The sequence below is a fragment of the Podarcis tiliguerta genome (assembly GCF_965153285.1).
Source record: "Podarcis tiliguerta genome assembly, chromosome: 1".
In the NCBI taxonomy this organism is placed as follows: Eukaryota; Metazoa; Chordata; class Lepidosauria; order Squamata; family Lacertidae; genus Podarcis; species Podarcis tiliguerta.
The window spans coordinates 83384223-83410040 of NC_139534.1; the positions used below are offsets into that span (position 1 = coordinate 83384223).

The 25818-nt window shown below is 42.2% G+C and overlaps 1 protein-coding gene across 2 annotated transcripts in view; it reads left to right on the plus strand.

The window, feature by feature from the left end:
- EXT2 (exostosin glycosyltransferase 2) overlaps positions 1-25818 on the plus strand; it is an 86729-nt gene that overhangs the window by 11549 nt on the left and 49362 nt on the right. For both annotated transcript variants that reach the window (XM_083432647.1, XM_083432646.1), the window contains 4 exons: positions 1596-1712; positions 5758-5953; positions 8656-8795; positions 10024-10117. In XM_083432647.1, coding sequence (XP_083288773.1) covers positions 1596-1712; positions 5758-5953; positions 8656-8795; positions 10024-10117 — 547 coding nt within the window. The remainder of the gene's footprint in view (positions 1-1595; positions 1713-5757; positions 5954-8655; positions 8796-10023; positions 10118-25818) is intronic.

A 25818-nucleotide genomic window follows, 5' to 3' on the forward strand; every position in this document is an offset into this window, starting at 1 on the left:
ACAGTTAACTCAGTAGTAAATGTATGCAGCGAGCAGCTGCACAGCCCAACGGTGGTCCTTGCACAGTGCCTATAATGGGCATGTATCTAGTTCACTGAGCGAAGTTTAAGATCTAAGTGAAGTAGATGCTAGTTGGAAGTAGTATGTCTGGCCCTGTTCATTTTAGTGTCTGGAAATAATAAATTCTACTGCTGTTCAGGGGTTTTTTTTTGGCATGTACTTGAAATGATGGGTTATGTTCATCTAATCTCCAGGACCTGAAGTGATTAAAAAATAAAATAGTATGCTAATTGTCCTGCAATGTGAAAATTGCCTTCCCCATAGGGAAGTGCTATAGCTCAGTGATGGAATATATGCTTTGCATACACTAGGTCCCAGGTTCAGTCTCCAGGTAGGGTTGGGAAAGACCCTTGTTTGAAAGGTAACTTGAAATTAAATTCGCTGTTTAATGCAAGCCGTACTTTGGGTGGAATCTTGAAGATTCTTCCTTTGCAGTTCTACTGAGGTTGGACTGGGTGTGTGTTCTTGATTGTTTCTTTGAAGTTTGACTAACCTGGCATCATAGGACATAAAGAGGTTTACAGGAGGAGACACCCACCTGTAAAAATGGACCTGCTCATGGGATCCGATTCCCCACCCCTGAAATAAAGGTCTCTTTACTCAAGGAAGTTTCTTAAAGGACTGTAATCTGAGTCGTTTTAGGTGCGAGGTGCCAAAACTACATATATAAAGAAATAAAAGTTCTCACTTCTCAAAAGCTGTACAGAGACAAAACAGTATTTGGGAGATAATTTTATTTCTGATGTATTATCTGCAATTTTAAGAGTAATACAGCAAAGTCCTTCCCCCTCGAATTTGATGCTTAGGCACACAGTCGACTGTAATGAGAGGGGAAATGTTGTTTGGGTTTTCCCCTGCTGTAAAACAGCGCATGACCCAGATTAATACCACATTGCCAGTAACATGCTCCAAGAGATGCAGTCTTATTTCAATCTAGATGTGTATACTAGATTTAGGGTATTAAAGATGAGCTTTGCAGGTCATCGGCTACTTTCTGGGAATGGCAGGCTCAGAGCACCTGTCATCTGGAGGCTCTCTTCACTTAAGATTTATCAAAGTATTTCAAAAATGTATGCCACCTTTCCATTTAAAAACCATTTAGAGCACCTTAAAGGCAGATAGAATAGTGTTTCCTAGCCAGGATGACTGTGTTCTACCACAGCGGTGGGATTTTCTGGGAATTACAAGTGGAGAAAGTGCTGTTGAACTCAGGGTCTGCTTGCAAGCTTCTCTTAGGCATCTGATCAGCGACTGTGAGAACAGGATGCTGGTCTAAATGGGACAGTGGTCTGATCCAGCAAATCAAGCTGTGCTTATGTTCTTATTTGAACCTAGAATGCCTATGTAGGGTCTTCAGATATCTGAACTCATTACATATATTGTTTTTGAATCAAAATGTTTCTAAAACTACAGAGAGAGCTTGCCATTTTCCTCCACTCCACCTCTCTGATTTTCTGTCTTTTGAATAGGTGTTGGGTTGTTGCGGAGGGAGGGGGGAATGTAGCTGTAACTTAACTTTTTCCTTTTCTCCTCAGAGCTCTGTTGGCAGGAGGAGGTTTTTCTACGTGGACCTACCGACAAGGCTATGATGTCAGCATTCCTGTTTATAGTCCACTGTCCGCAGAGGTGGAACTGCCAAATAAAGGGCTGGGGTAAGCTGAAGATGAGTGGGAGAATGCAGCATATTTTGTCTTTTTGCTAACAATGTCATATAACGCCAGCTGCATCTGAGCTGCTAAGAAATTCAGTCCAGAAAACCAAAAAGCATGCAGTATTTGGGATGGGGGGAAGCTGGTTGTATAACTGCTCTTGTAATTGTTGAGAGCTATGAAACCGAAATATGGCTGCATATTATCTGTCAACAGATTGATTATCTCATAAGTGCTATAGAAAGCCCAAGTTCTAATTACACTTATCAAGGTTTCCTGAGCAATAATGGATGCTTTCCCTGGGAACCTCTGACATTTGCGTTAACTAGCAAAAGTTAACACCTAAAAGTTGGGGAGGAAGGGAAATTTATCAAAGTGAAAGTGGTTTCTGCTGCTCTAGGCTTGGCCACCATCACAGGCTAAAACACGTGACTTGCTTTCGGGATCATCTGTTTCTGAAAAGGGTGTCTCTTTTGTTATATGTCCCTGGATTCTGCTGCCTTTCCCACCCTAGTAGTATTTGGCAATTTCAAACCTCCAAAATAAGAGTGCCTAATTTTCACTGTCTTGCTTTCCTTGCTGAATCCATTAGAGTAGAACTGCAGTGAAGAGTGGACAGAAACCTTGGAGCAGGAAACCATGCATTTGGTCAGGAACCAGAGCAAATGGGAACTGAAAATCACATTACAATTTAGTGGGTTTTTGGGCTTCCATGGTACTCATACAATAATGTTTACTCCTTTCAGCTTTAGTTAAGTGACTTACATAAACACTCTTTCTCAACCCATCTTCAGTGATCTTTTGCTGAAGTAAGATAGACATTGAGAGTACTGAATCATAGGCATTGTTTCTCTCTCACAAACATATTTTGACAAACGGGACAGTGTCACTTCTGGAGAAAAGTCAGTTACAAAGGGAGGAATTCAACATTGTGCTTTTGTGATTGTTTCTTCAGCACAAACATTTCCACTTTTCAGACAGAATGATCTTTCTTTCCCCTGCGGGCTGTTCTGGAGGTGGTCCCTACCCTCCAGAGCAGATTTGGGGGAGGCGTGGGGGGAGAGGGAAACAAGAGAAAGCCTCATTAGTTGAACTATCCCAGGTTAACTGAATCTGGGCCAATAATTTCAGTGAATGGAAAATGGCACATATTCTTGCAGTCTTGTCTACAGGACACTAATTTGAATATTAAAAAATAGAAAACAGCTAATGTACTTTTCAAGAAAGCAAAACAGTGTACAGTAAATCATTGTGCATATCTTTGCCATATCTGTTGGGTAACCTCTCCCCAGAAAAAGTATGAGGAGACTCCCCAAGTATGTAGAAAAATATTTGTGTATTTGTAAATTAAGAGAAATGCCACCACCAGCCCTGCTAAAAACAAACAAGTGCTGAAAATTCTTAGTGGCTTCCAGAACTCATAAATAATTGAAGTCAGGTGAACATTTAATTACTGCAGTTATATCCCACCTTTTATCCAGGCAGCTCAAGGTGCCATACAGATTCCTACCCTTCCCATTTTAACCCTGCAGGAACTCTTTGAGGCAGGTTAGGCTAAGCAACTATGGCTCATCCAAGGTCATAGTGGGTTCCAAGCCCTGAGAGTGGAGATTTGGACCCTAGTCTCCCAGGTCATAGTCTGATACTCCAACCACTTTAGAAGCAGTTCAACAATTTTAAAAGATACGTTATAGGATTTTTTTTGGTGTTCCTGAAAATTTCAAATTCTTCCACAGGGGAAAAATTCAAAACAGCTCCCTCATTCCCTCCAACCCTCCTTCCCCTCCTTCTCCTCCTTCCCCTCCTTCCCCACCTCTGTTCTGAACTTTCACATATCTAGGTTCAGTGCAACTTACAGTTTTCTTTAATAAGGACTGAAGGCTGTGTTGTGAATCAAGAGAAATATATTTAAAGTTCTGTTCTTCTCACAATTGTGCATGTTAGGTGTTCACCATTGTATGGAAATTGATTCCCCTTTTTATTCATAGTTGGGCTTGAATGGCAATTTTTTAAAAATAGCGACTTCAGTCATGTGCCACTTAGCTAAGATCACCGGCATTTGTTGTATTTGCCTGAAGCTATGCTGATGCATATTTTAACTGTTAATTTGTTTTGGAAATCTGAGATGAGAGTTCAGTTACATTTTATGACACATCTGCGGCTTTGCAGATATAAAGCCTGGAGTGTCTGCAGTAAGCATGTGGGGAAGACTTCAGATAACAGGTTTTAAAAAACACTAATCTCTACATATATCTTGCATCTCAGAGCATCAAGTAGGAATATTCATCTTCATATGTGCTACAAAGTTGTAAATGTAAGAGGCAGCTATTAAAAGAAGGCAAAGATATGGGAAATAGTTGAGGCATTGGTTAATTTAAGGTCTTACCATAGACCAATGAGGTTCAAAGGTGGGATTATATACCTGGTAGCTACCTCTCTCAGAACAACCTGCTGGTTTTTGAGGTTTGTAAAGCAGGTGCTCAGCAGACTGTATGTTGAACAAACGGCTCCAGATTACTCACGTGAACCAAGACAGATGCAGTGAGGAAAGCGACCGCTCTTCCTGACCCAAAATATGGCAAGGAGCTAAACTCTGATTGTTAGAGACACATCTTGAGTTCCAGTAACACAGTTGTGTGATTTAAGCTGTAGAATACTGCTTGTATTACTTTTAAACTTATGAACACTTCATGAAGAGTTGCATAGGTTTCTTACAAATTGCGACCCAGTCAGTAACACACTTGTAACTTGGATTTTCTAATGTGTGTTTGTTGTTTCCAGAAGAAATCCATTTGATTATAACCATTCCTTTTTTTAAAAAAAAGAAGAAGGAATGCCTGCATTGCATCATGGAGGATATAGGTCTTTAAGTTTTATGGAGAACTCACTGTGTTAATAAGCAGAATTGGTATGGCAGCACTTATCGAGAGGAAATGTCACTTCTGTTGTGCACTTGCCACATAAGTAGCACTTACAACAAGCTGGCATTTAGCCAAATTAAGAAACGATGCAAGAGTTTAATTCAGTAGGAAATCCTTATCAGTATGATGCCAAGCCCCCTAAAATGCTGTGCTATTCAATCTGCTTTTAAAGACTATTAGCAGTATTTACTGGGAGCGGAGTCCCACTTATTTCAGTAGTGCTTCCTTCCAAATACGAATGCTTAATCTTGCTACACTACATTGCAGTTCTCTGCCTGCTTGTTCAAGTAAGGCCTGTTACCTTCAGTGAAACTGTCATGAGTGAACATGCAAGTGAAACGGCTGTAAACTTGCAATCTTGTCATACTTGTTCATGGTAGGACTCCTTGAGTATACTGCACTCATTGTTCACAACTATGTACCGTATTTTTTGCCCTATAGGACACACTTTTTCTCCTCCAAAAATGAAGGGGAAATGTGTGTGCGTCCTATGGGGCGAATGCAGGCTTTCGCTGAAGCCTGGAGAGCGAGAGGGGTTGGTGCGCACCAACCCCTCTCGCTCTCCAGGCTTCAGGAAGCTATCCACAAGCCTTGGGAGCCCGCGGGAGTTGCCGCTGGGCTCCCACAGCTTGCGCAGAGCTGCCTCTATCCCGAAGCCCGGGTGTGCCCGGGCTTCGGGTAGCTCTCCGCAAGCCGTGGGAGGGCTCCCACGGCTTGCGGAGAGCAGCCTGTTCTGGGGGCTGGGGAAGCTCAGGCTTCCCCCACCCCAACCCCGCGCCTGGGGGGGGGGAATAATTTTTTTTCTTTATCCCCCCCCCCAAAAAAAAACTAGGTGCACCCTATGGGCCGGTGCACCCTATGGGGCGAAAAATACGGTATTTTATTTATGTGCCAATATCTACTGCTAGTTGGGTCTTACAGCTTGTATATGAATCCTTCCAGAATTCAACTTTATTGTGCCAGTATAGGATTATTTCCAACTCACTTCTTTCTAAAGAAAAGTGAAATGCTATGGCTATAAAGCTAACAAGTCTGAGTCCCGCAGCAGCATAAAGGGAAACACATACCAGATTATCTAGTGAGAATTCTGCAGGATTTGTCAGGCTCTCATTTTTTGGGGTTTTCAGTCCCCGCAGGTACTTCCTCCTTTCCTCTCAGATGGCTCTTCATCCTGAATACCTTTCTGACTTGGAGGCTCTTCAAGCTGAGAATGCAGAATCTGTGCTGATCCTGGACAAATGTACCAACCTCTCAGAGGGAATCCCTTTTACTCGTAAGCGCTGCCACAAGAATCAGGTCTTTGATTATCCCCAGGTGCTTCAGGTAAGTCTGCCTATAGTGCCTCTATCGCTTTTATATTTGATTACAGGAAATTATGGATTGTGACATATGCAATTCTATGCAATTATTATTCTGAAGAATAAGATGTATTATACGGTCTGATTACACTTTGGATATTGTTTCTTGCTGTCAGTTCTAAGGTGCTCTGGTGTGTGATGCTATGTTCTACTTTTTTAGTTTAAAGGAGGGAGAGGATGATATACAGCTAAGTCATACTCAAGAGTAGACTCATTGAAAGCAATGGAATTATGGGTGATATTAAACTAAGTTCGAATATGTAAAGTCTATTGCTTTCTTGAATATGAGTTGGTTGGATATCCCCTTTAAGTTCATTGCTTTCAGTGGATCTGCTCTTTTTTTTTTTTTTCTTAAAATTTTTTGGACTTACTCCAGTGTCCAAATTCATTCTTGTACCGAGCATCCCTATAGGATTTCTTGTCCTCATACTTATTCTTGAGAGAAAGAGAAATTGTAGGTGGATGTGGCTCACAAATATAAATGGCCAAGGACGTATTTGAAGAACATATTGCTGTAGTTAAATAACTATACTTCCCTGAAGTCATGACAAATGAAGTTGTTAAACTAGATTTCAAGCCTGTACTGCTGCACCCAGGAAGTGGCAGTTCTGTTATATCTACAGCTCCAAAGTCATATTTCGTCAGGCAAGGAAGATAACATCTGGCCTGCACGTCTCTTTAATGGCTGCAACATATACAGCATAAATGTGCTTTGGTGTAGAAATATAGCAAGGGAGGTTTTGCTCCTAACTATAGCAAACTATCTCATTCTGTATGCAAGTTAAGAGATTAAAAAATGCACCGTTACGCAGATGTTTAATTAGTTGCAAAAGAAAGATGCTTACAGTTCTCTGTTGAGGACTGGAAGGAAGGGCTTCCCTGAATTCAAATGTTCTGTCTGAAGATCAAACCATTTCACTTCCCCTTCTTTAAAGGCAGACAGAATCATCCTAGAATTGCAGTTGTGAGTTGTTGCGCGTTTAACAAATAAAACTTTGAGGAGAGCTGTCCTGCAGAGATAGTTAAAATAGCTTTCCCTCACAGAACCCTGCATCTCCATTTGGAATGTCTGGCTGATAATGGTGATAATGTGAGGATATGTATTTATAGTAGGTTTTGTCTAGACAGGGGAAAAAAGGCTAGTTGGGTAAGAGGAGCGTATTCATCCACATCATAGCATTTCTTTTCCCTCTTAAACCCAATTTTATTCCCTTACTCCTAGCAAAACTACAGGGGTTTCTTAACAAGTGATATTTGACTTTTTTGTTCCTTGTAAATATATGGTAATATAATAGTATATTAATAGTAACTTATTAATATATGATAAAATAATCTGGCATTATGATTCTGGAGACCATGCATAACAACATGAGAAGAGCCTGCTGGATCAGGCCAGTGGCCCATCTAGTCCAGCATCCTGTTCTCGCAGTGGCCAATTAGATGCTTGTGGGAAATCCATAGGCAGAACCTGAGCACAAGAACACTCTCTCCACCCACAGTTTCCAACAGCTGCTTCAGAAGCATCACTGCCTCTGACCAAGGAGACAGAGCATAGCCATCATGGCCAGTAGCCATTGAGAGCCTTATCCTCCAATGAATATATTGGGGGGGGCACATTTTCCACACAAAACAGCACTGTTTTCAGACACGTACTTAACGGTGTAAAAACATTTGGATTGGGGGGAGGGTCATCAACCATAATACTGTGAAGTAGATACTTGAAGTGGTTTTATATCTTATGGGTTTTTAAATGCATGATTTTATAAGCTGCTTTATGAAAAGTATTCTTGAGAATTGGATTATAAACTCTCAGTCAAATTAAACAAAGTATACTGTGAATGCCAGTACACTTCACAAACCATATTAACCTTCTGGGCAAAATTCAGTTCCTATCACAGGTCCCGGATATAAATTTGACTGCTATGGAATACACACAATTACAGCGTTTTTATTTAAAAATAATTTTATTTCACACACACCCATAAAGATTACATTTTTAAAAAAGAAAGATCTATCACTTTTTATCTTATTGGCTTGCTTATAGCACTGGGATCCTTGTGGTGTAGTTATGTTTCCTAAGAATTCTGCTGAAACTAGAAAATGTGTTTCACATGTTATTAGCAGTTGAAGCCCAGAGCAAACTTTGGAATGGTGGTCTAGAATTTGCAGCACTCATAGTTTTTGGTGCTGAGCCTGCTTCCTGCTCTCTTATAGTACCTGTGTTTTGCACCAACAGGAGCAGAGAAAGCCCAAATTTCCTTTCTTTCTTAAAATTGCATGAGTGGACTCCTGCTCACTGTACATTGGAACCCGCTTCTTACTATCATTTGTTTTTTGTGAGTTTCAAATCCAGCCTACAAGGCAGCAAAGAATTAATGTATTCGTTATATGGTATGGTAATAATGGGTATTGACATGACAAATATTTAACAGGGGAGATAGCAGAATTAAAAATGGATTTTCCTCCCCCTCTCCCATGCCACCTGAGCAGAAAAGCCAGTGTGATGCCTTCAGATGATGCTGGACTGCATTCCCCATCATCCCTGGCTATGCTGGTGAGAGCTGTAATCCAATAACATCTGGAAGATGCCATGTTAGCTACCCCTTCAAGGGGTAAGGAAGCATCTTATTTCTTATCATGTCTATTTTTGTTTCCATTTGCTACCAGGAAGCTACATTCTGTGTGGTTCTGCGGGGAGCCCGCTTGGGACAAGCTGTGCTGAGTGATGTACTTCAGGCTGGCTGCATTCCTGTTGTCATAGCTGATTCCTATATTCTGCCTTTCTCCGAAGTTCTGGACTGGAAGAGGTATTTTCACTATAGTCATGTGTGCTCCATTGCTGCAACTTGTTTGGATCTGGAATGGGTTAACAAAATCAACGCTGAACACTCAGTTGGTAGAGCATGAGACTCTTAACCTCAGATCCCTGCATTGCATGGAATTGGGCCAGATGATCTTCGTGGTCTCTTCCAACTCTACAGTTCTAAAACATTGAAATAAATATACTTATAGACTGAACCCCATTATTGTGTATCCAGGGCATCCATATCGTATTACATTTCATAGAATCATAGAATCATAGAGTTGGAAGAGACCACAAGGGCCATCGAGTCCAACCCCCTGCCAAGCAGGAAACACCATCAGAGCACTCCTGACATATGGTTGTCAAGCCTCTGCTTAAAGACCTCCAAAGAAGGAGACTCCACCACACTCCTTGGCAGCAAATTCCACTGTCGAACAGCTCTTACTGTCAGGAAGTTCTTCCTAATGTTTAGGTGGAATCTTCTTTCTTGTAGTTTGGATCCATTGCTCCGTGTCCGCTTCTCTGGAGCAGCAGAAAACAACCTTTCTCCCTCCTCTATGTGACATCCTTTTATATATTTGAACATGGCTATCATATCACCCCTTAACCTCCTCTTCTCCAGGCTAAACATGCCCAGCTCCCTTAGCTGTTCCTCATAAGGCATCGTTTCCAGGCCTTTGACCATTTTGGTTGCCCTCCTCTGGACACGTTCCAGTTTGTCAGTGTCCTTCTTGAACTGTGGTGCCCAGAACTGGACACAGTACTCCAGCTGAGGTCTGACCAGAGCAGAATACAGTGGCACTATTACTTCCATTGATCTAGATGCTATACTCCTATTGATGCAGCCCAGAATTGCATTGGCTTTTTTAGCTGCCGCGTCACACTGTTGGCTCATGTCAAGTTTGTGGTCAACCAAGACTCCTAGATCCTTTTCACATGTACTGCTCTCAAGCCAGGTGTCACCCATCATGTATTTGTGCCTCTCATTTTTTTTGCCCAAGTGCAATACTTTACATTTCTCCCTGTTAAAATTCATCTTGTTTGTTTTTGCCCAGTTCTCTAATCTGTCAATTTATATGGTGTGTGTTGAAGGGAGGGGTAGTTCCTTTAGATTTATTTTCAAATACTCCTCCATATGTTTATCTGTTTGACTCTGTGTGAGGGGAATCCAGTTTTGGCTAATTAACTACCTACAATTCTCACTGTTTCCCTTTTCACTCTTCCGCATTTAGAGCTTCTGTGGTGATACCGGAAGAAAAGATATCTGAGATGTACAACATTCTGCAAAGCATACCTCAACGACAGATTGAGGAGATGCAGAGTCAGGTAGAGTAAATTTGAGTATAGGCCATGAATATTTTCCTGGGAGCCAAACCTGCCTGGCTGTTGTGGAGGTTGAGGCAAATGTAATAATGTTCCCATATTTTACCATTTAATTAAAGGTGCTGAATATTGCATGTTGCTGAATTGGGCAAAGTACATACAATGAAGTTACTCAGATGTAATTTTATGTATTGTTCTGGTTCAACACTGCATATCTGTTAAAATTAAATTACCACCCATATCTTGCCACCTATGTGGTTGATTTGACCTGCTGAATGATTCACTCCCAAGTAACTTTAGGATGAGGAGGATTTCAAAGTTCTTTGACAAACTGGTTTGGATTTGAAGCTTTGTTCAGTTCATTTTATTTACCTCTAGGGCTCTAAATGATAACTTGAACTCATTGGGGCCTCCCTGCTCCTCCTGGCGACTCATTAGATGACCTTGTTGAGGACTGGAATAACCGGCTCTTGGCAGCCATTGATGAGATTGCGCCTAAGCGCCCTCTGCGACCCCGTCGAAACCGGGCACCTTGGTTTACTGAGGAGCTCTGGAAAATGAAGCGGGATCTCAGACGGCTAGAGCGAGTATGGTGACGAACTCGTGACGGAGCCTCAAGAACATCTTATAGGACGCTTATGAAAGCCTATGAGATGGCTATGAAAGCTGCTAAGAAATCTTACTTTGCAGCTTCCATTGCATCCGCTAGCTCTCGCCCGGCACAACTTTTTAGAATAATTAGGTCAATAACGTCCTTAGGAGGACAACCAAATTTAAGCACAAATTCGACCCACAGCTCTGAGGCATTTGCGAGCTTTTTTGCGGAGAAAGTCCTGTTGCTCCGTCGTGACCTCCCTGCCAATTTAGATACAGTGACTGAACTGGAGGCCCCTCGACTGACTTCAGGTCCAGTGTTGGACCATTTCGATCGGATACTCCCTACTGATGTGGATAGATTCCTCCAAGTTAGTAGGCCCACCACCTGCCTCCTTGATCCGTGCCCGTCTTGGCTGATTAGGGAGTGTCCAGATGTTGCGCGGACCCCCCTGGTTGAAATTATCAATTTGTCCCTTGACACCGGGACATTCCCAGGGGAACTGAAGGAAGCAGTGGTGTGTCCACTCTTAAAGAAAACTTCATTAAATCCCTTAGACCTATCCAATTACCGCCCAGTTTCAAATCTTCCATACCTGGGTAAGGTAATTGAGAGAGCGGTTGCTGAACAGCTTGGTAGGTTTCTGGAGGAAACATCGGCATTAGATCCATTTCAGTCCGGTTTTCGTCCTGGTTTTGGGACGGAGACGGCTCTGGTTGCCCTAACAGATGATCTCCGTAGACAACTAGATCGAGGCGGGTCAGGACTGCTGATCCTTTTAGATTTGTCAGCAGCCTTTGACATGGTCGATCATGATCTTCTGGACCACCGCCTCGCAGATGTGGGGATACAGGGCATAGCCCATAACTGGTTGTGCTCTTTTATCTCTGGTCGGGGACAGAGGATGGCACTAGGGAGGGAAATGTCATCGCGCCACTCCTTGGTGTGTGGAGTGCCGCAGGGCGCAATTCTCTCCCCGATGCTTTTTAACATCTTTATGCGCCCCCTTGCCCAGATTATCCGGAGCTTTGGGCTGGGCTGTCACCAATATGCTGATGACACTCAGCTCTATCTGCTGATGGATGGCCACACCGACTCGGCCCCGAACACACTGACCAGATGTTTGGAAGCTGTAGCTGGATGGTTTCGTGGGAGCCGATTGAAACTAAATCCTTCGAAGACAGAGGTCCTATGGCTAGGTCGGGATGGCATGGGGATGAGGGACCAACTCCCTTCTCTTGCGGGGGCCCAATTAGTGCCATTGCCTTCCGTTAAGAGTTTGGGTGTAATCCTTGACGCCTCCCTTTCCATGGATGCGCAAGTTACAGCAACAGCCAAGGCGTCATTTTTCCACCTTCGCCGCATCAAGCAGTTGGTCCCTTACCTTTCCCGCCCCGACCTGGCCACAGTGATCCATACGACGGTCATCTCCAGGCTTGACTACTGTAATTCGCTCTACGCAGGGCTGCCCTTGAAGCTGTCCCAGAAACTCCAGCGGGTACAGAATGCTGCAGCGAGGCTCCTCACGGGGTCTCTGCCATGGGAGCATATTCACCCAGTGCTTTTCAAGCTGCACTGGCTCCCGGTGGAGTACAGGGTCAGATTTAAGGTGCTGCTTTTGACCTTTAAAGCCCTTCGCGGCCTAGGACCCTCGTACCTACGGGACCGCCTCTCCTGGTATGCCCCACGGAGAGTCTCAAGGTCCATAAATAACAACACCCTAGTGGTCCCAGGCCCTAAGGAAGTTAGATTGGCTTCAACCAGAGCCAGGGCCTTTTCAGCTCTGGCTCCGGTCTGGTGGAACGCTCTGCCTCATGAGACCAGGGCCCTGCAGGATCTGATTTCTTTCCGCAGGGCCTGTAAGACAGAGTTGTTCCGCCTGGCCTTTGGCTTGGAGCCAATTTGATTCCCTCCCTCCCTCTCTTTCTTTTTTCTTTTCCTTCTCCTCCTACAATGAGGCTACATTTTAATATTTTAATGTTCCATTATTTTAATGTTGTATTTTACTTTTGTTTTTAAGTTGTAATCATTCATCTTGTTTTTATTATTGCTTGTAAGCCGCTCTGAGCCCGGCCTTGGCTGGGGAGGGCGGGGTATAAATAAAAAATTATTATTATTATTATAAATGTGTTGCTTAACACAGAAAATGGAAGAAAATGGCACCCTCTTGTGACTAACACATTGAACTAAATTAATGTATGAGTAACTTGGTGTTAGCATGCCATATTAGCAAAATCTAGCAAAGGTGTGTGTGTGTGTGTGTGTATATATATATATATATATATATATATATAAGTTATCATTCCACCCTTCATCTGTAGCTCTCAGGGTGATTCACAAGATAAAAATAAATAACGAACAAAGAACAACTCCTCCCCATCCCACAAACACATTTAAAAGGAGCACCTGAATGAAGTTAGTGGGTTAGTAGTGGTCTGTGGACTGCAGTTGGGAATTCCTGTGCTACAACATTTCCTATTAAATACAACACAACATTTCTCTGCAACAGAAACACATTTTATTAAACTGTGACCTGCATATACACTGTGATTCCATGCAAGTACAAATTAAATTATCCTGAGACCTCTAGCTTTGAGATTTTGTTTTCAAAAAATGTTTTTCCTTAAGGACATGAACATCTGGGCAATGCCTGGTGAAATTTCATCATTCCCAGAGATCAAGGAGTGGGGATTCAGTACTTTTTATGCTTCTTTTCCCTAGTCTGACTAGAGGAAGCAGAATAAATTATGGAAAATAAGCAAATATATGCAGATTGCCTACTTTGTATAACATTGATAAGTTGCATGATGTATATAGATCATGGAAAGTTGCTTTCTTTAGGGCGGAATTTTAGTTTTGCTCCATTAATTTTCTTGTGTGCAGATTATAGGCAAATCTATTCATAAACCTCCAGTTTGCTTTCCCCCCAATATAATTACTTAAATAGGTCCATCACATACCTAGTATAATACAAACCATATATACATTTAAGAAGGTAGTAGACATCTATCAATGCTGTACATTACAGAATGGAAGCAGCAATGAGTTAGTGATTTTCCAATTGTATAGTCCAGATTATTGACTAAATGAGACACACAACACTCTTAAGTATATTATAGGTATTTGCACACATGTTCATATAACAAGCTACTTCAGTTTTGATTAAAATAGATAATCTACACTGAACTTTAGAAGTAAGATGAGGAAACCTTGCTCTAGGACAGAGTTGTCTAGATTATGAACGAAAGGCTATCAGTACAAAATATGACTGAGAATTGACACTTCAAAAAATTTACTTTAAAAAGGGGGCACCTAATACCAGTCTGAAAATATGCATGTTCTGTTTTCTGAGTACACATCAGTTAAATTCCCAACACTTTCTTCACAATTATGAAGACTGGACATGGCTTTTTTTTTTTTTTTTTTTTTAAAATAAGGAGTCAATCTCTTGATCCACTCTGCTGTGAGCCTCTGATAAAAAGTGTGCCTGGGGAATGTAATCAGGAGCACAGGGATAGTATTGAGATACATTAAATTAAGCATATCAGAAAACTTTCATAATTAATATGATAAGCATATTTGTGAAATACTAGAAATCTTCCTATCCAAGTCACTTGATATGAGGCAGTCCTGGAAACTCCAATATGCACTTGGATTATGTATGACGTAATTGGATTACTTGGGGCTTTTTTTGGGGGGGGGGGGTTCTACAGAGAGTTTTCTTGTGCTCAGCCACTTTACCAATATGACAAATGGCCAGAAGAGGTCTCTGTTCCCTTGATTCATACTGATTTTCTTAGCTTCTCACTAGGCATTCTATGTGGGCATAGAGACTCAAGTAGCCAGTTCGGTTAGGCTGGAAAACACTGCCTTTTGATTTGCTACTGGGGGTCATGAAGAATGTGGCTTTGCTGTAAGAAAGTTCATAGATGTGACCTGATAACGCTAGCTATTCAGATTAGCATTATTGACTCTTTCTGTAAATGTGTGAGTGCTTGTTTCAGCAAACTACAGTAGTAACACAAAGAGCTGCAAATACATCTCTGTACATTTGTAACTGTGTTTATAGGTACCGTAACCCTTCTTTCCTTTTCGTCTACGTAGGATGCAACATCTGGCAAAGATGTAGGGATGAAATTAGAGCCACATCTGTCAGTGTTCTGGAATCGCAGAATTGTAGAGTTGGAAGAGCTCCAATAGCTCCTCTCATCAACCCCCTCCCCCAACTCCAACTTAGACTGCCCCAGACTTTAGAACCATTGACATAGATCTGTCTGGCTGTCTTGCGGATCCTCCAAGCAATGAGGCACCACACCTCCCATATGTAATTTAGTTTCAAACTGCTTTTTTGTTAGGAGGTTTAGGCTAAATCTACTTCATTTAAAAATAATTCCTTTTTGACCTCAAAGGGTAAACTCACTACAAGCGATTGGTTCTGACCTGTATTAATGGAGGAGCAGAATGAAGGGGGGGGGGGACACAGAGAGTTGGAATAGCATAGAGTGAGGGAGATAGATGGGATGACACAGAGCTGTGCAGTCCTGCAGTGAGGCAGACACCACTGGTTTTGGCTCTGGCCCTGCCCATTGCTGGCATGCAGGCTCCGGCAGATTACCTCCCAGGGAATGCAGCCCTGCTTTAGAAGTATATAGAGAAGTTACGTAGGTTCTGTAGTGTTAATTTCTGTGGAGTGTCTGGACTGCTAATAACTTCAGCTTACACATTTAAGTGAAGGTATGAATAAAATAAAACCCTGAATGATTAATGCCACCTTAGCTTAATTGCTCTGTCAAAATGAAGCCCCTGTTGTGGTGGTAAAAAAGTTTTCACTATATTTTTTGTAGATTGCCAGTACCTAGGGCTTATAATTTCACTCTGATTTGAGTGTAACTTAATGAAAACTTCCTTTAAAAACATTAAGTGCAGTGGGTGGGGAGAAACATTGCAACATCACAAAACAGTTGATTCCTTAATTGTAAGGGAATATGTATGGAATGTGAGAGTACAGGTTTTTTTTATATGTCTTCAAGGTCAGTTCTGACCCCAAATGCATTTCAAATAGAATAGAATAGAATAGAATAGAAATTTATTTGTCATTGTCCGTATATACACAGTATACACAACAACGAAAATCAAACACCCACCCAAAGACCGGCTTCACATACACATTTGCACGTACCTCCAACACTCTCATCCCATTCAGACATAATCTATAAAACATACATAGTCCAGAATATAACATGACCTATTTAAAAGCATAACATGACCTAAACCCTATCTCATTCCTTCCTACTCCCTGCTTGCTATTTCTTACAACTGGCCCTGAGATCATTATTTAGTGCAATCAGAGCTCTTGGATAGAAACTATTCAGAAGGCGTGTGGTTCGTGTTTTCATTGTCCTATATCTTCTGCCCGAAGGCAACAGTTCAAAGAAGTTGTGAGCAGGATGGGTGGGATCTCTCAGGATATTGTGTGACTTCTTCAAAGTGCGAGACGTGAAGATCTCATCCAGGGTTGGTAGCTGGAGCCCTATAACATTCTGGGCAATTTTTGTTATTCTCAATAAAGCTTTTTTATCCGTTTCAGAGCTGCTTCCATACCACGATAATATACTATAGGTTAAGACACTCTCGATGGTACTGTGATAATAGGACAGGAGTAGGTGCTGAGATAGATTCAGTCCCCTGAGCATTCTCAGGAAATACAACCTCCCCTGCACCTTCCTCACAACCATGTTAATATTTGCAGTCCATGAGAGGTCCTCAGAGATATAAATGCCCAGGTACTTAAAACTACCAACCCTCTCCACCTCCTCGCCATTTATGTGCAATGGTAAAAATACACTTTTCTTTCTCCTAAAATCAACTATGAGTTCTTTGTTTTTTTTGGTGTTAAGCATAAGATTGTTTTCTTTACACCATTGAATTAACCCCTGTACTTCTTTCCTATAAGCAGTCTCATCGTTCTCACTAATGAGCCCCACCACTGTTGTATCATCCGCAAATTTGATGATTGTGTTGGACTTATACAGTGGGGTACAATCAGATGTGTACAGGGAATAGAGAAAGGGACTTAGCACACATCCCTGAGGAGCTCCTGTGCCTAATACTAGAGTAGAAGAATAGTAAGGTCCCATTCTCACTGTCTGCGGCCTGTCAGTCAGGAAATTCCTTACCCACAGACAGATCTTCTGATGTATACCCAAATTGATCATTTTAAGAAATAACCTGTCTGGCAAAATTGTATTGAAGGCAGAACTGTAGTCCACAAACAACAGCCTTGCGTAGGTTCCCTGTCGTTCTAAATGACTCAGTACAGTGTGGACAACGATGGAAATAGCATCATCAGTAGATCTATTTCTTCTGTATGCAAACTGGAACGGGTCTAGAGTGGATGGAAGACCAGCCTTAATATGATCTAGCACCAATCTCTCGAAACATTTCATAACGACAGATGTTAGGGCTATTGGTCTACAGTCATTGAGAGATACCACCACTGACTGCTTGGGGACTGGCACTATAATCGATGTCTTCAGACAGGTAGGGACAGAACCCTGCGACAGGGATAGATTTAAAATGTCCATAAATACACCAGCTAATTCTGCAGCGCAGTCCCTAATTGCCCGTCCCGTGATTCCATCCGGTCCAGCTGCCTTCCTAATGTTAATGCACCGAAAGGCACGTTGTACATCAGAGGTCTGTAGTAAAAATGGTTGTCTATCAGTAGTAGCTTCTGATGATGTGCTGGTAGCCAATGCTGTAGTGTCAGTAGTTCCAGTTCCCACCTCCAAGCGACTAAAAAATTGATTCAGTTGATCAGCTAAGTGCGCACTGCTGCTAGCCAGTTCGTTTTTAATATTTTGCCCTGTAATTTGTCGCAGGCCTTGCCATACTCGACGAGGGTCGGAGCTCTCAAAATGTTTTTCGATCCTCCGGCAGTACATAGCTTTGGCGTTCTTAATGCCCTTTTTCAATTTGGCTCTGGCTTCTCTATACTGTTGCGCATCACCAGAGTGAAAAGCAGCATTTCTTGCCTTTAACAGCAAATACACATCCCTGTTTAGCCAGGGCTTGTTGTTAGGGAACACCCGTATTTGTTTGGTGGTAGTGACGACATCGATGCAGCTTTTAACGTAGAACAGTACTGTTGAAGCGTATGTGTCCACATTATTCCCCACAAAAAGCGACCACTCGGTGCTCCGAAAACAATCTTGAATACAAATTTGAAGGAGGCAGTATTAGAGTTGTAGTCTGTTGATCAGAATGTGAGGTTTCTTTTTTTCTAGCCCTAAGATTAACATTTGTGTACAGCATTTTTAAAGGCAGTAGAATATATTTCTCAGCATCCCTTTCAATGGCTTTTCCTGAACTCTGCTGTTAGTTCTGCATATCATGCACTGAATGCCCACATTTTGCTTGGCAGCCTTATTGATTAGTAGATTTTTATGTTGCAGCTCGTATAGCATCTCTCCAGTGACAGACAGCTGGTTGTGTCACATTTGTAGAAAATGCCCATTCAGAAACTGGTCTCTACCATAGATACTGACTAGCAAAATAGTCCAGGGATGCACATTCTTAGTTTGTGTGAAGAAGCCCACCACCTGCTTAGCAGCTGTTCACTTTTTCTCTTTCCCCCCTTTCTTTTTTTGCCATGGAGCTATTTCACAATAAAGTGATGGGTTAAAGATGGCCCTTGACACAAAGGTTAAAAACATACTTGTTTTCTCTCTAATGTGAAGGGAGTGGGGTGGGGCGGATGTGAGAAGAGAGTGCTGGGACTTGCCAGCAGGTTCCTTTTTTTTCCTGTAGTTTTTCAATCTCTGCCCTTCCATTTAATGTTTTCCTTCTTAAAAGAGACATACTTCTGTGATACTCTGCAAGCACCCATGATTAAACAAAAAGAAAAAAGGGGAAACAGAGCTTCAAGGTCTTGCTGATTTAAAACTGCTAAGGGAATTCCAAGTTTGAGGGTGTTTGAAAGCTACTGCATCAGCTTGTGGCAGGTAGGAGCCAATATCATAGATGCACAATGGTCTGTGTTAGCCAGGGAAGAGAAAGGGAAGGGGGTGGGGGTGCAGGGATGTGTTTTCTACACTTTGAAGGCCATGCTGTCCCATTTTGTGATTTGGTCTTCTGTAATTTGGTTTGTATCCCCCCCTACTTCACTTCTTCTAAGATTATTATATAGTGCTTTTAAAAGCCAGGTGTAGCTTGGGGAGTGATATATAAAAATACATTTGCTTATGCAGCACAGTTGTTCCATTGTGACAGTCATTTGTGTGCAGGGCTGTGATAGAATTGCTGCACAAGGATGTGAGAGAAGACGCCCACATGCTGTAACCTACATGCACACCTGACACAGCTGTCTGGGAGTGGGATGTGAGATGGTTGCAGCTTCTCGCCCTATAACAATGGGCACTGTGAGGCTGGCTTCTAGAGAAAGTCCTTCACAATATCAAGCGACTTTTAGATGTGAAGAAGGGTCCGCATAGCTCTAGACCTTCTCCCTTGCAAACGTGATGGTGGTGGGGTGAGTGACCAAAGCCCTTTACATTATGGATCTTTTGTAAGAGCAAGACAAGGCTATCTCCATTTTCCTAGTTCTCATGCCTGTTTGGGACTGTGAGTCTTTGGACTACTATCCCAATGGCTCTGAGCACTACAGCCAGAACAGGCAAAAAAAAATAATGTGGCTTTCAACTGTGTGGCAAAAGCTGTAAGAGAATCTTGTACTACATACAGTAGCTGCACCAGGAGCAAATTCCCTCGTTAAGAGTCTTAAAATGATTTTTGTTAGAATGACGTTTCTGTTAGAACAAACTCTTACCTGCCTACCACCTTCTGTACTATCTGATGTGAGTTTGAAGGTCATCACTACTCAGATGTTGGTTCTAAATGATGCTACATTGTGCGGCATCCTCGCCTGGCCTAGCGTTGAATTGAGAAAAGATTCGAGATTCTTCATTTGCAGACTCTAGCTTTTGAGTCTCTGCTAAATTTAATCATGGTTGTTGGGTTTGAAATCGATGCAATACTTTTAAACCCCTCCTTGACCAATTTAATTTATCTTCAAGTTTTAATAACAAATATTTCTAAGGAGATATTTAGCTTTTTGTGCTTCCACTGCACATGGGGAAGCTGGAGGCAAAACAATAATGTGGAATTCCAGGGAGATGATTAGATGCTTGCTCTCCGTTGTATGTTCTGTTACAGTGTGGAATACATAGTGGAGTCGGGGTTTATCATGGATCATGTAGGCAACGCCGGATCCTCTCAACTTCCACATATTATTTTTAGGATGTAATATCAATCATTAAACTTGGTTGCTTTTGCAGGAGCCCATTTGTGGACTTATAATTATGATGTGTTACCCATCTGTAAACTTTTTCTTTCTGCTCTTGAGATTTTAATTTCCTAAACTCTGTCAAATAGCTTATCTCTCTCCATCTTTTATGAGGAGTTGTTCTTCTGCATTTTCTATTTCTCAGATCAAAGATTACTGACATTGTGAAAGTCATCATTGGATGGTTTCTTGGTGGCCAGCTTTATCCCTATTTTTGCTGCTTACCTGTCAAAGTATATTATTTGCTCTAAAACTGAAAATGATTTTCTGATTCCTGGGCACCCAAATTTTGATTGAAAGCATTGTTTTTAGCATTCTAGGTTGTTGTGATTAAAATTGTTCTGGAACTGCTATGATTTAGTCCTTAACAAGTACCCTTCAGACAAGAAATGGCATACATTTGCAGCACAGAAAGGCCTGAAACCCCCCCTTTTTTTGGGAGGGGTGAGTCTCTACTGCTGAGGTGGAAATGTATTCCATACTCTTTGAATTAAATCATTTCTTAAGATGAGTGTGCAATATGTGTCCATGTGTTACTTTAGCCCCCAGGAAAAGTACTTGGATATTGTGGAGGCAAAATTTATTTAATATAAACTTACTTTGTCAGGAAAACATATAATATATAAACCAGAGTTGAGGAGCTGTGGTATTTTATGGTTAAGGATTGTGTGGCTTAAGCTTACTTGTCCCCTTTTCTCTCTGCTGACTTGCTTGCAATGAGACCTTGGGCAAGTCCAGCAATCTAGACTTTTTATAATCAAGTTGGCTAAACAGTTTGCCGTACAAGGCCCCAAGCCCACCTGAATTTCTGACACATCTTTGACTGCTAATCCTGCAAACTGATTTGTGTTCATGCTTAATCCCATGCAGTTATGCCTTGAAAGAATGGAAATATGGTGTCCATGTGTGCTTGGAGTATGCGAATGTCCCCATTACCCCCCACCCCAGCCCCTCCTTTTAGTTTTACAGAAACCAGAGGTTTCTTCTGGCTTTATCTAACCCCAGCAGACTTGCCACTTGGAAGAGACATGAGCCAATTGAACTTATGAAACTGATAGCAAGCTGGCTGAACACATGGATTTCTGAGACCACCCCATGTCTGCTAAGCAGCTCTGTTGCCAGCCTGATTTCTTAAAAAAAGCCACCTAGTAAGCATTCTTCTCAAACCCTCCCTCCCTCGTATTAGATTCACATGGAGCTGGAAAACTAGATGCTCCTGTGAGTGGCAAATCCAAAGAAAACTTTGCATTTGTCATAGGCTCCTGTCGCTTCCTGTAGATATCTGTCTTTGATCTGCTTGTAAGTCACAAAAGTCACAGAGTCACAAAAGTGCAGAGAAACTGGAAAAAGGTATTGACATTGGTAGAAAAGAACTGTGCATGCCTGCATACAGGAACAACTACAGTGGTACCTCGGGTTAAGTACTTAATTCGTTCCGGAGGTCCGTTCTTAACCTGAAACTGTTCTTAACCTGAAGCACCACTTTAGCTAATGGGGCCTCCTGCCGCCGCCGCGCCAACAGAGCATGATTTCTGTTCTCATCCTGAAGCAAAGTTCTTAACCCGAGGTACTATTTCTGGGTTAGCGGCGTATGTAACCTGAAGCGTATGTAATCCGAGGTACCACTTCATTTTTATTGTATCGATGGCTCCTGTTCTCTGAATGGACAGGGTCACATGTAGATCCTTGCGGGGGAAGGAGTCATCCCATGCTTTCCAGACTGGCCCTGGCTTCCCAGTTGCGCAAACAGGGTCTTTTAGTGCTGAAGAAATTCAGTAATTCAACACGTGGAGTGCTTCTAATTTTATTTCCTTTTCAACTTAATTTCCTTGCTTTGGATTTTCAATGCTTAGCTTAGTGGATTACCTTTTTTTCAGCGGAGCTTCCCTTTCGGATTTTTTTCTTCATTTCCTTGTTTTCCTCTTCCCCCTGCCTTCCGGGAGGCTTTTTGCCTTTCCCCTTTTGGGGCTCAGGTATCCAAGGCACAAGGAAGTACAGAAGAACCCCTTCACCACTCTGGCAGAGGCAGGGTAGCTGTTCAGCCAGGCTCCGCTTCAGGAATGGCTTCCTGGGTAGTGTGGTAGCAACCAGATTTCCTGCATGCCATTTTGAACTGACAGAGCCTCAGCTCTTAAAGTGCCATGGCATTTTAAGAATACAGTCGTACCTTGGATCCCGAATGCCTTGCAAGTTGAACGTTTTGGCTCCCGAACGCCGCAAACCTGGAAGTGAGTGTTCCAGTTTGCGAACTTTCTTTGGAACCTGAACGTCCGACGCGGCTTCTGATTGGCTTCAGGAGCTTGATGATGCAGCCAATTCTGCATCCTTGGATGTAAACTTAATCTGGGAATAGCCTGAGGGCAGGTGGAGGATCATAGTCTCACTTTTTAAACATTTAAAACTGTCTAAACTCTGGGCTGGTGAAGAAACACTTAATTCCAGACTTGAAGAGCTGGTGTTTGTTCTTGTTGATAACATGAGATATGAGAGAGAGATTTATATTACAATGTAGTTATATTTCAGAAGGTTGGTTTTACTGTACTGTAAAGGGACACAGGTGGCGCTGTGGGTTAAAGCCTCAGTGCCTAGGGCTTGCCGATCAAAAGGTCGGCGGTTCGAATCCCCACGGCGGGGTGCGCTCCCGCTGTTCGGTCCCAGCGCCTGCCAACCTAGCAGTTCGAAAGCACCCCTGGGTGCAAGTAGATAAATAGGGACCGCTTACTAGCGGGAAGGTAAACGGCGTTCCGTGTGCGGCTCTGGCTCGCCAGAGCAGCGATGTCACGCTGGCCACGTGACCCGGAAGTGTCTTTGGACAGCGCTGGCCCTTAGCCTCTTTGAGTGAGATGGGCGCACAACCCTAGAGTCTGTCAAGACTAGCCCGTACGGGCAGGGGTACCTTTACCTTTATTGAGGGGAGGAAAATGATTGGGCTAATGGGTGCCTTCTAAAAATAGTTCAATGGAGCTGATCTTCATAGAATTTCTGTTCATAGTAATGGAGCTTGTATGGGAGATACTGTTGGTGAATTTTGCCGGAGCCCCTTTGTCCTTCTGTGAGCCAGTTAAAAGAGATTTATTATAAAACAAGCAAAGATACCCTCTGCTTAATTGGGTAGCAAGCCTGAAGTTTTCTGTACTGCCCGTCTCCCTTTTATGCCAAAGAGGAGGGATTAGTGCTGCTTTGACCTCTTTATTCAGAAGAAGCATCGCAGTGGCAGCGTGTTTTGCTTTTGTTCCAAATGTCTCAACTCTGACCTCCAAGTAGGCTTCAGTCTCCAGGTCAAATGAGATATTTGCAGGAGTAAATAATTTATTTGTTTTTAATGCCACTTTAAAACAGCATGAGTGACTGGTTTCTGTGACCCTTCCCCTTTTTCGTTTAATGTGCTGCTTTTGGCTCTTCTTTAAAGGGGACTCGGTGGAGTAATTTTGACTCTTATCAGTTCGTTGACAACTATATGAGCTATTACTGGCTCCAGGCAATATATGCAGGCGTGTGAAACCTCTTCTTTTTTAACCCGGGAAAAAGTTCTGCACCAAATGGATTGTGAAGAATATGGAGATGGGAACTGGAGAGAAATCTGCCTAGGACAGCCTCGTACTAGACTGCTTATATAGTGTACAACAAATTATTTATTTACCTCCAATCAAAGCGTAGTCTGTGTTTGGTTGTGTATGAAAAAATGAGAATGCACGGATTTAAAATAATTATTAAAGGAGAACTTATGGGCAACTGCTAGATATTTGAAAGGCATTTAATTAGTATATTTGACTTTCAGCCATCTGTCTTCCCCTTGAGGGAAAACAGTCTCTTTCTCAGGCTCTTTAGAATCATTATCACATTGAAAAGAACTTTTATCCATCTGCCATTTGTACTATTTTAGATTGTGTGACTGGAGAGCCTAACCCCACTTTAATCCTCCCAGAGTGCCTCTCTAGATTTCTACCTTCATAAATGTCAACCCTGGACACTTTTCCATCTTATCAGATGTATGAAGCAGAAGCTCTCCATTTCCCATTAAGAGAGATTGTATGTGTGTGTGTGTACAACATAACATGTTTAAAAAATAACTCACCGAAATATGGAAGCTGGAAGTATTACTTTTGTAAGTTTGTGTTACATTATATCACCTCAGTTTTTTTTGATCTTGCAAAGAATATGCTTCTGTTATGCTGGACCTTAAGAAGGATCGTGCAGTAAGGTGAAGAAGAATCTTCTATTACGTGGCTGCTTGCCAGAAGCTATAAGAATCCTTAGCATCTAATAATGTTTTGTATATTTATAAATTTGTCCATAAGTGTTTTTCCCCTAGTTACCGCATTTCTCACATAGTGTTCTTGGTTCTTATGTAATGAAGCAATCTTGTGTTAGAATTTTGGGGATGCAATTTTTTTAAACAAAGCATTTACAGTGCTAGATCTGTGAGCATGTCACCAGTAAACCTGCACTAATATGTATATATTCACAGTAAATAGGTGGCATAAGGCACTGGAAGACTAATCAAACTTCATGTGGCTCAAGGAGCGAATGCAGGGCTGAAATAACTCCTTGCCTCCCCTTCTGCTAGGTTTCTCCCTTCTGCAGTTAATTGGAGGCCTTCTTATTTGAAGTCTAGGGGTCCTAGGGTTCAGGCCTAAACTGATTTTGGGGCCAGGCATCAGTCCTGGGAATGAGAAACAGTAATAGTGTCTCGTATGCAAAAAGTATCTGCTCCTGAGTGATCATAGCCACCCCTCATAGTGGGGCTTAGTGCTTGACTTCTGAGCAGACTCTTCATCTTCTGTTTATTAAACACTGGTCACCAGAACAAAATTATCATTATAGCTTTTCTTGGTTACACACTTTATGGAATACTGTGACACTGAGGACCTTGTGAGATACGAGGCATCCCTTGTGTAGTCTAGGATAAAGGGCAGCCCTTTAATAAAACAGATCCCTATTTGAAGCAAAAAGAAATTTAGTCCTAAATTTCCTTCGTATTTAACCTCTGCATTCAAAGGAATCAAATCTTCTATTCCCTTGTTATGGCAATAATGAGAAATCTCAAATAAGATCGATGTTGTTGTGGCAGCAGGCCCTTTGTATTTATTTACTCATGATGTTGGATACTGATTAAAAGTTTCCAGCCATGTTGTAAGCCTGCCCAGTCTAGAGCCAGGGCAGCTGTCGACCAAGGGAGATGGCTAGGGGACATAGTACCAAATCACAGTAGGAAGCATCAGTAGATAGCTCAGAAAGCTGGGAAAGGTGTAAACAGAGCCTCAATTTATCTGCCGAGTGGGTTCTCTAAACACAGTTTTATTGGACAGTGGCTCCTGCTTTACTAACCTCTAACCTCCGTGGTGCTTGGAGGTGCTACCCACTGACCAGCCTTGTCTTTGAACCTCTCTTGGTTCTTGCCACCTCAAAGGCTTGCTGTTGGATTCCTATGTTTTTCTTGGGACTTCACCTCTCAGCTGGATGCCTGCAGCAGGGAAAACTGATCCACCCTTAGAACACTGACATATTTGAAAGCGATACCCTCGAGACTTGAAACCTATTGCTTTCTGTTTCGGGAGCTGTCCGTCACTTGTCAGAAAATGTAGCTGAATCCCTTTTCACCCTTTTTCAGTTGGCAGTCATATTGCGTTATATATTTATGCATAGCACTGATTTTTGTTCTCCCCATTCCTGGCAAACCCCTCTTGTGTTGGCAGTAACTGAAGCAGATGTGAATATCTGTGGATTTGGGTTTGTGAGGTGATAAGTACAAAGCAGAATGTTGGA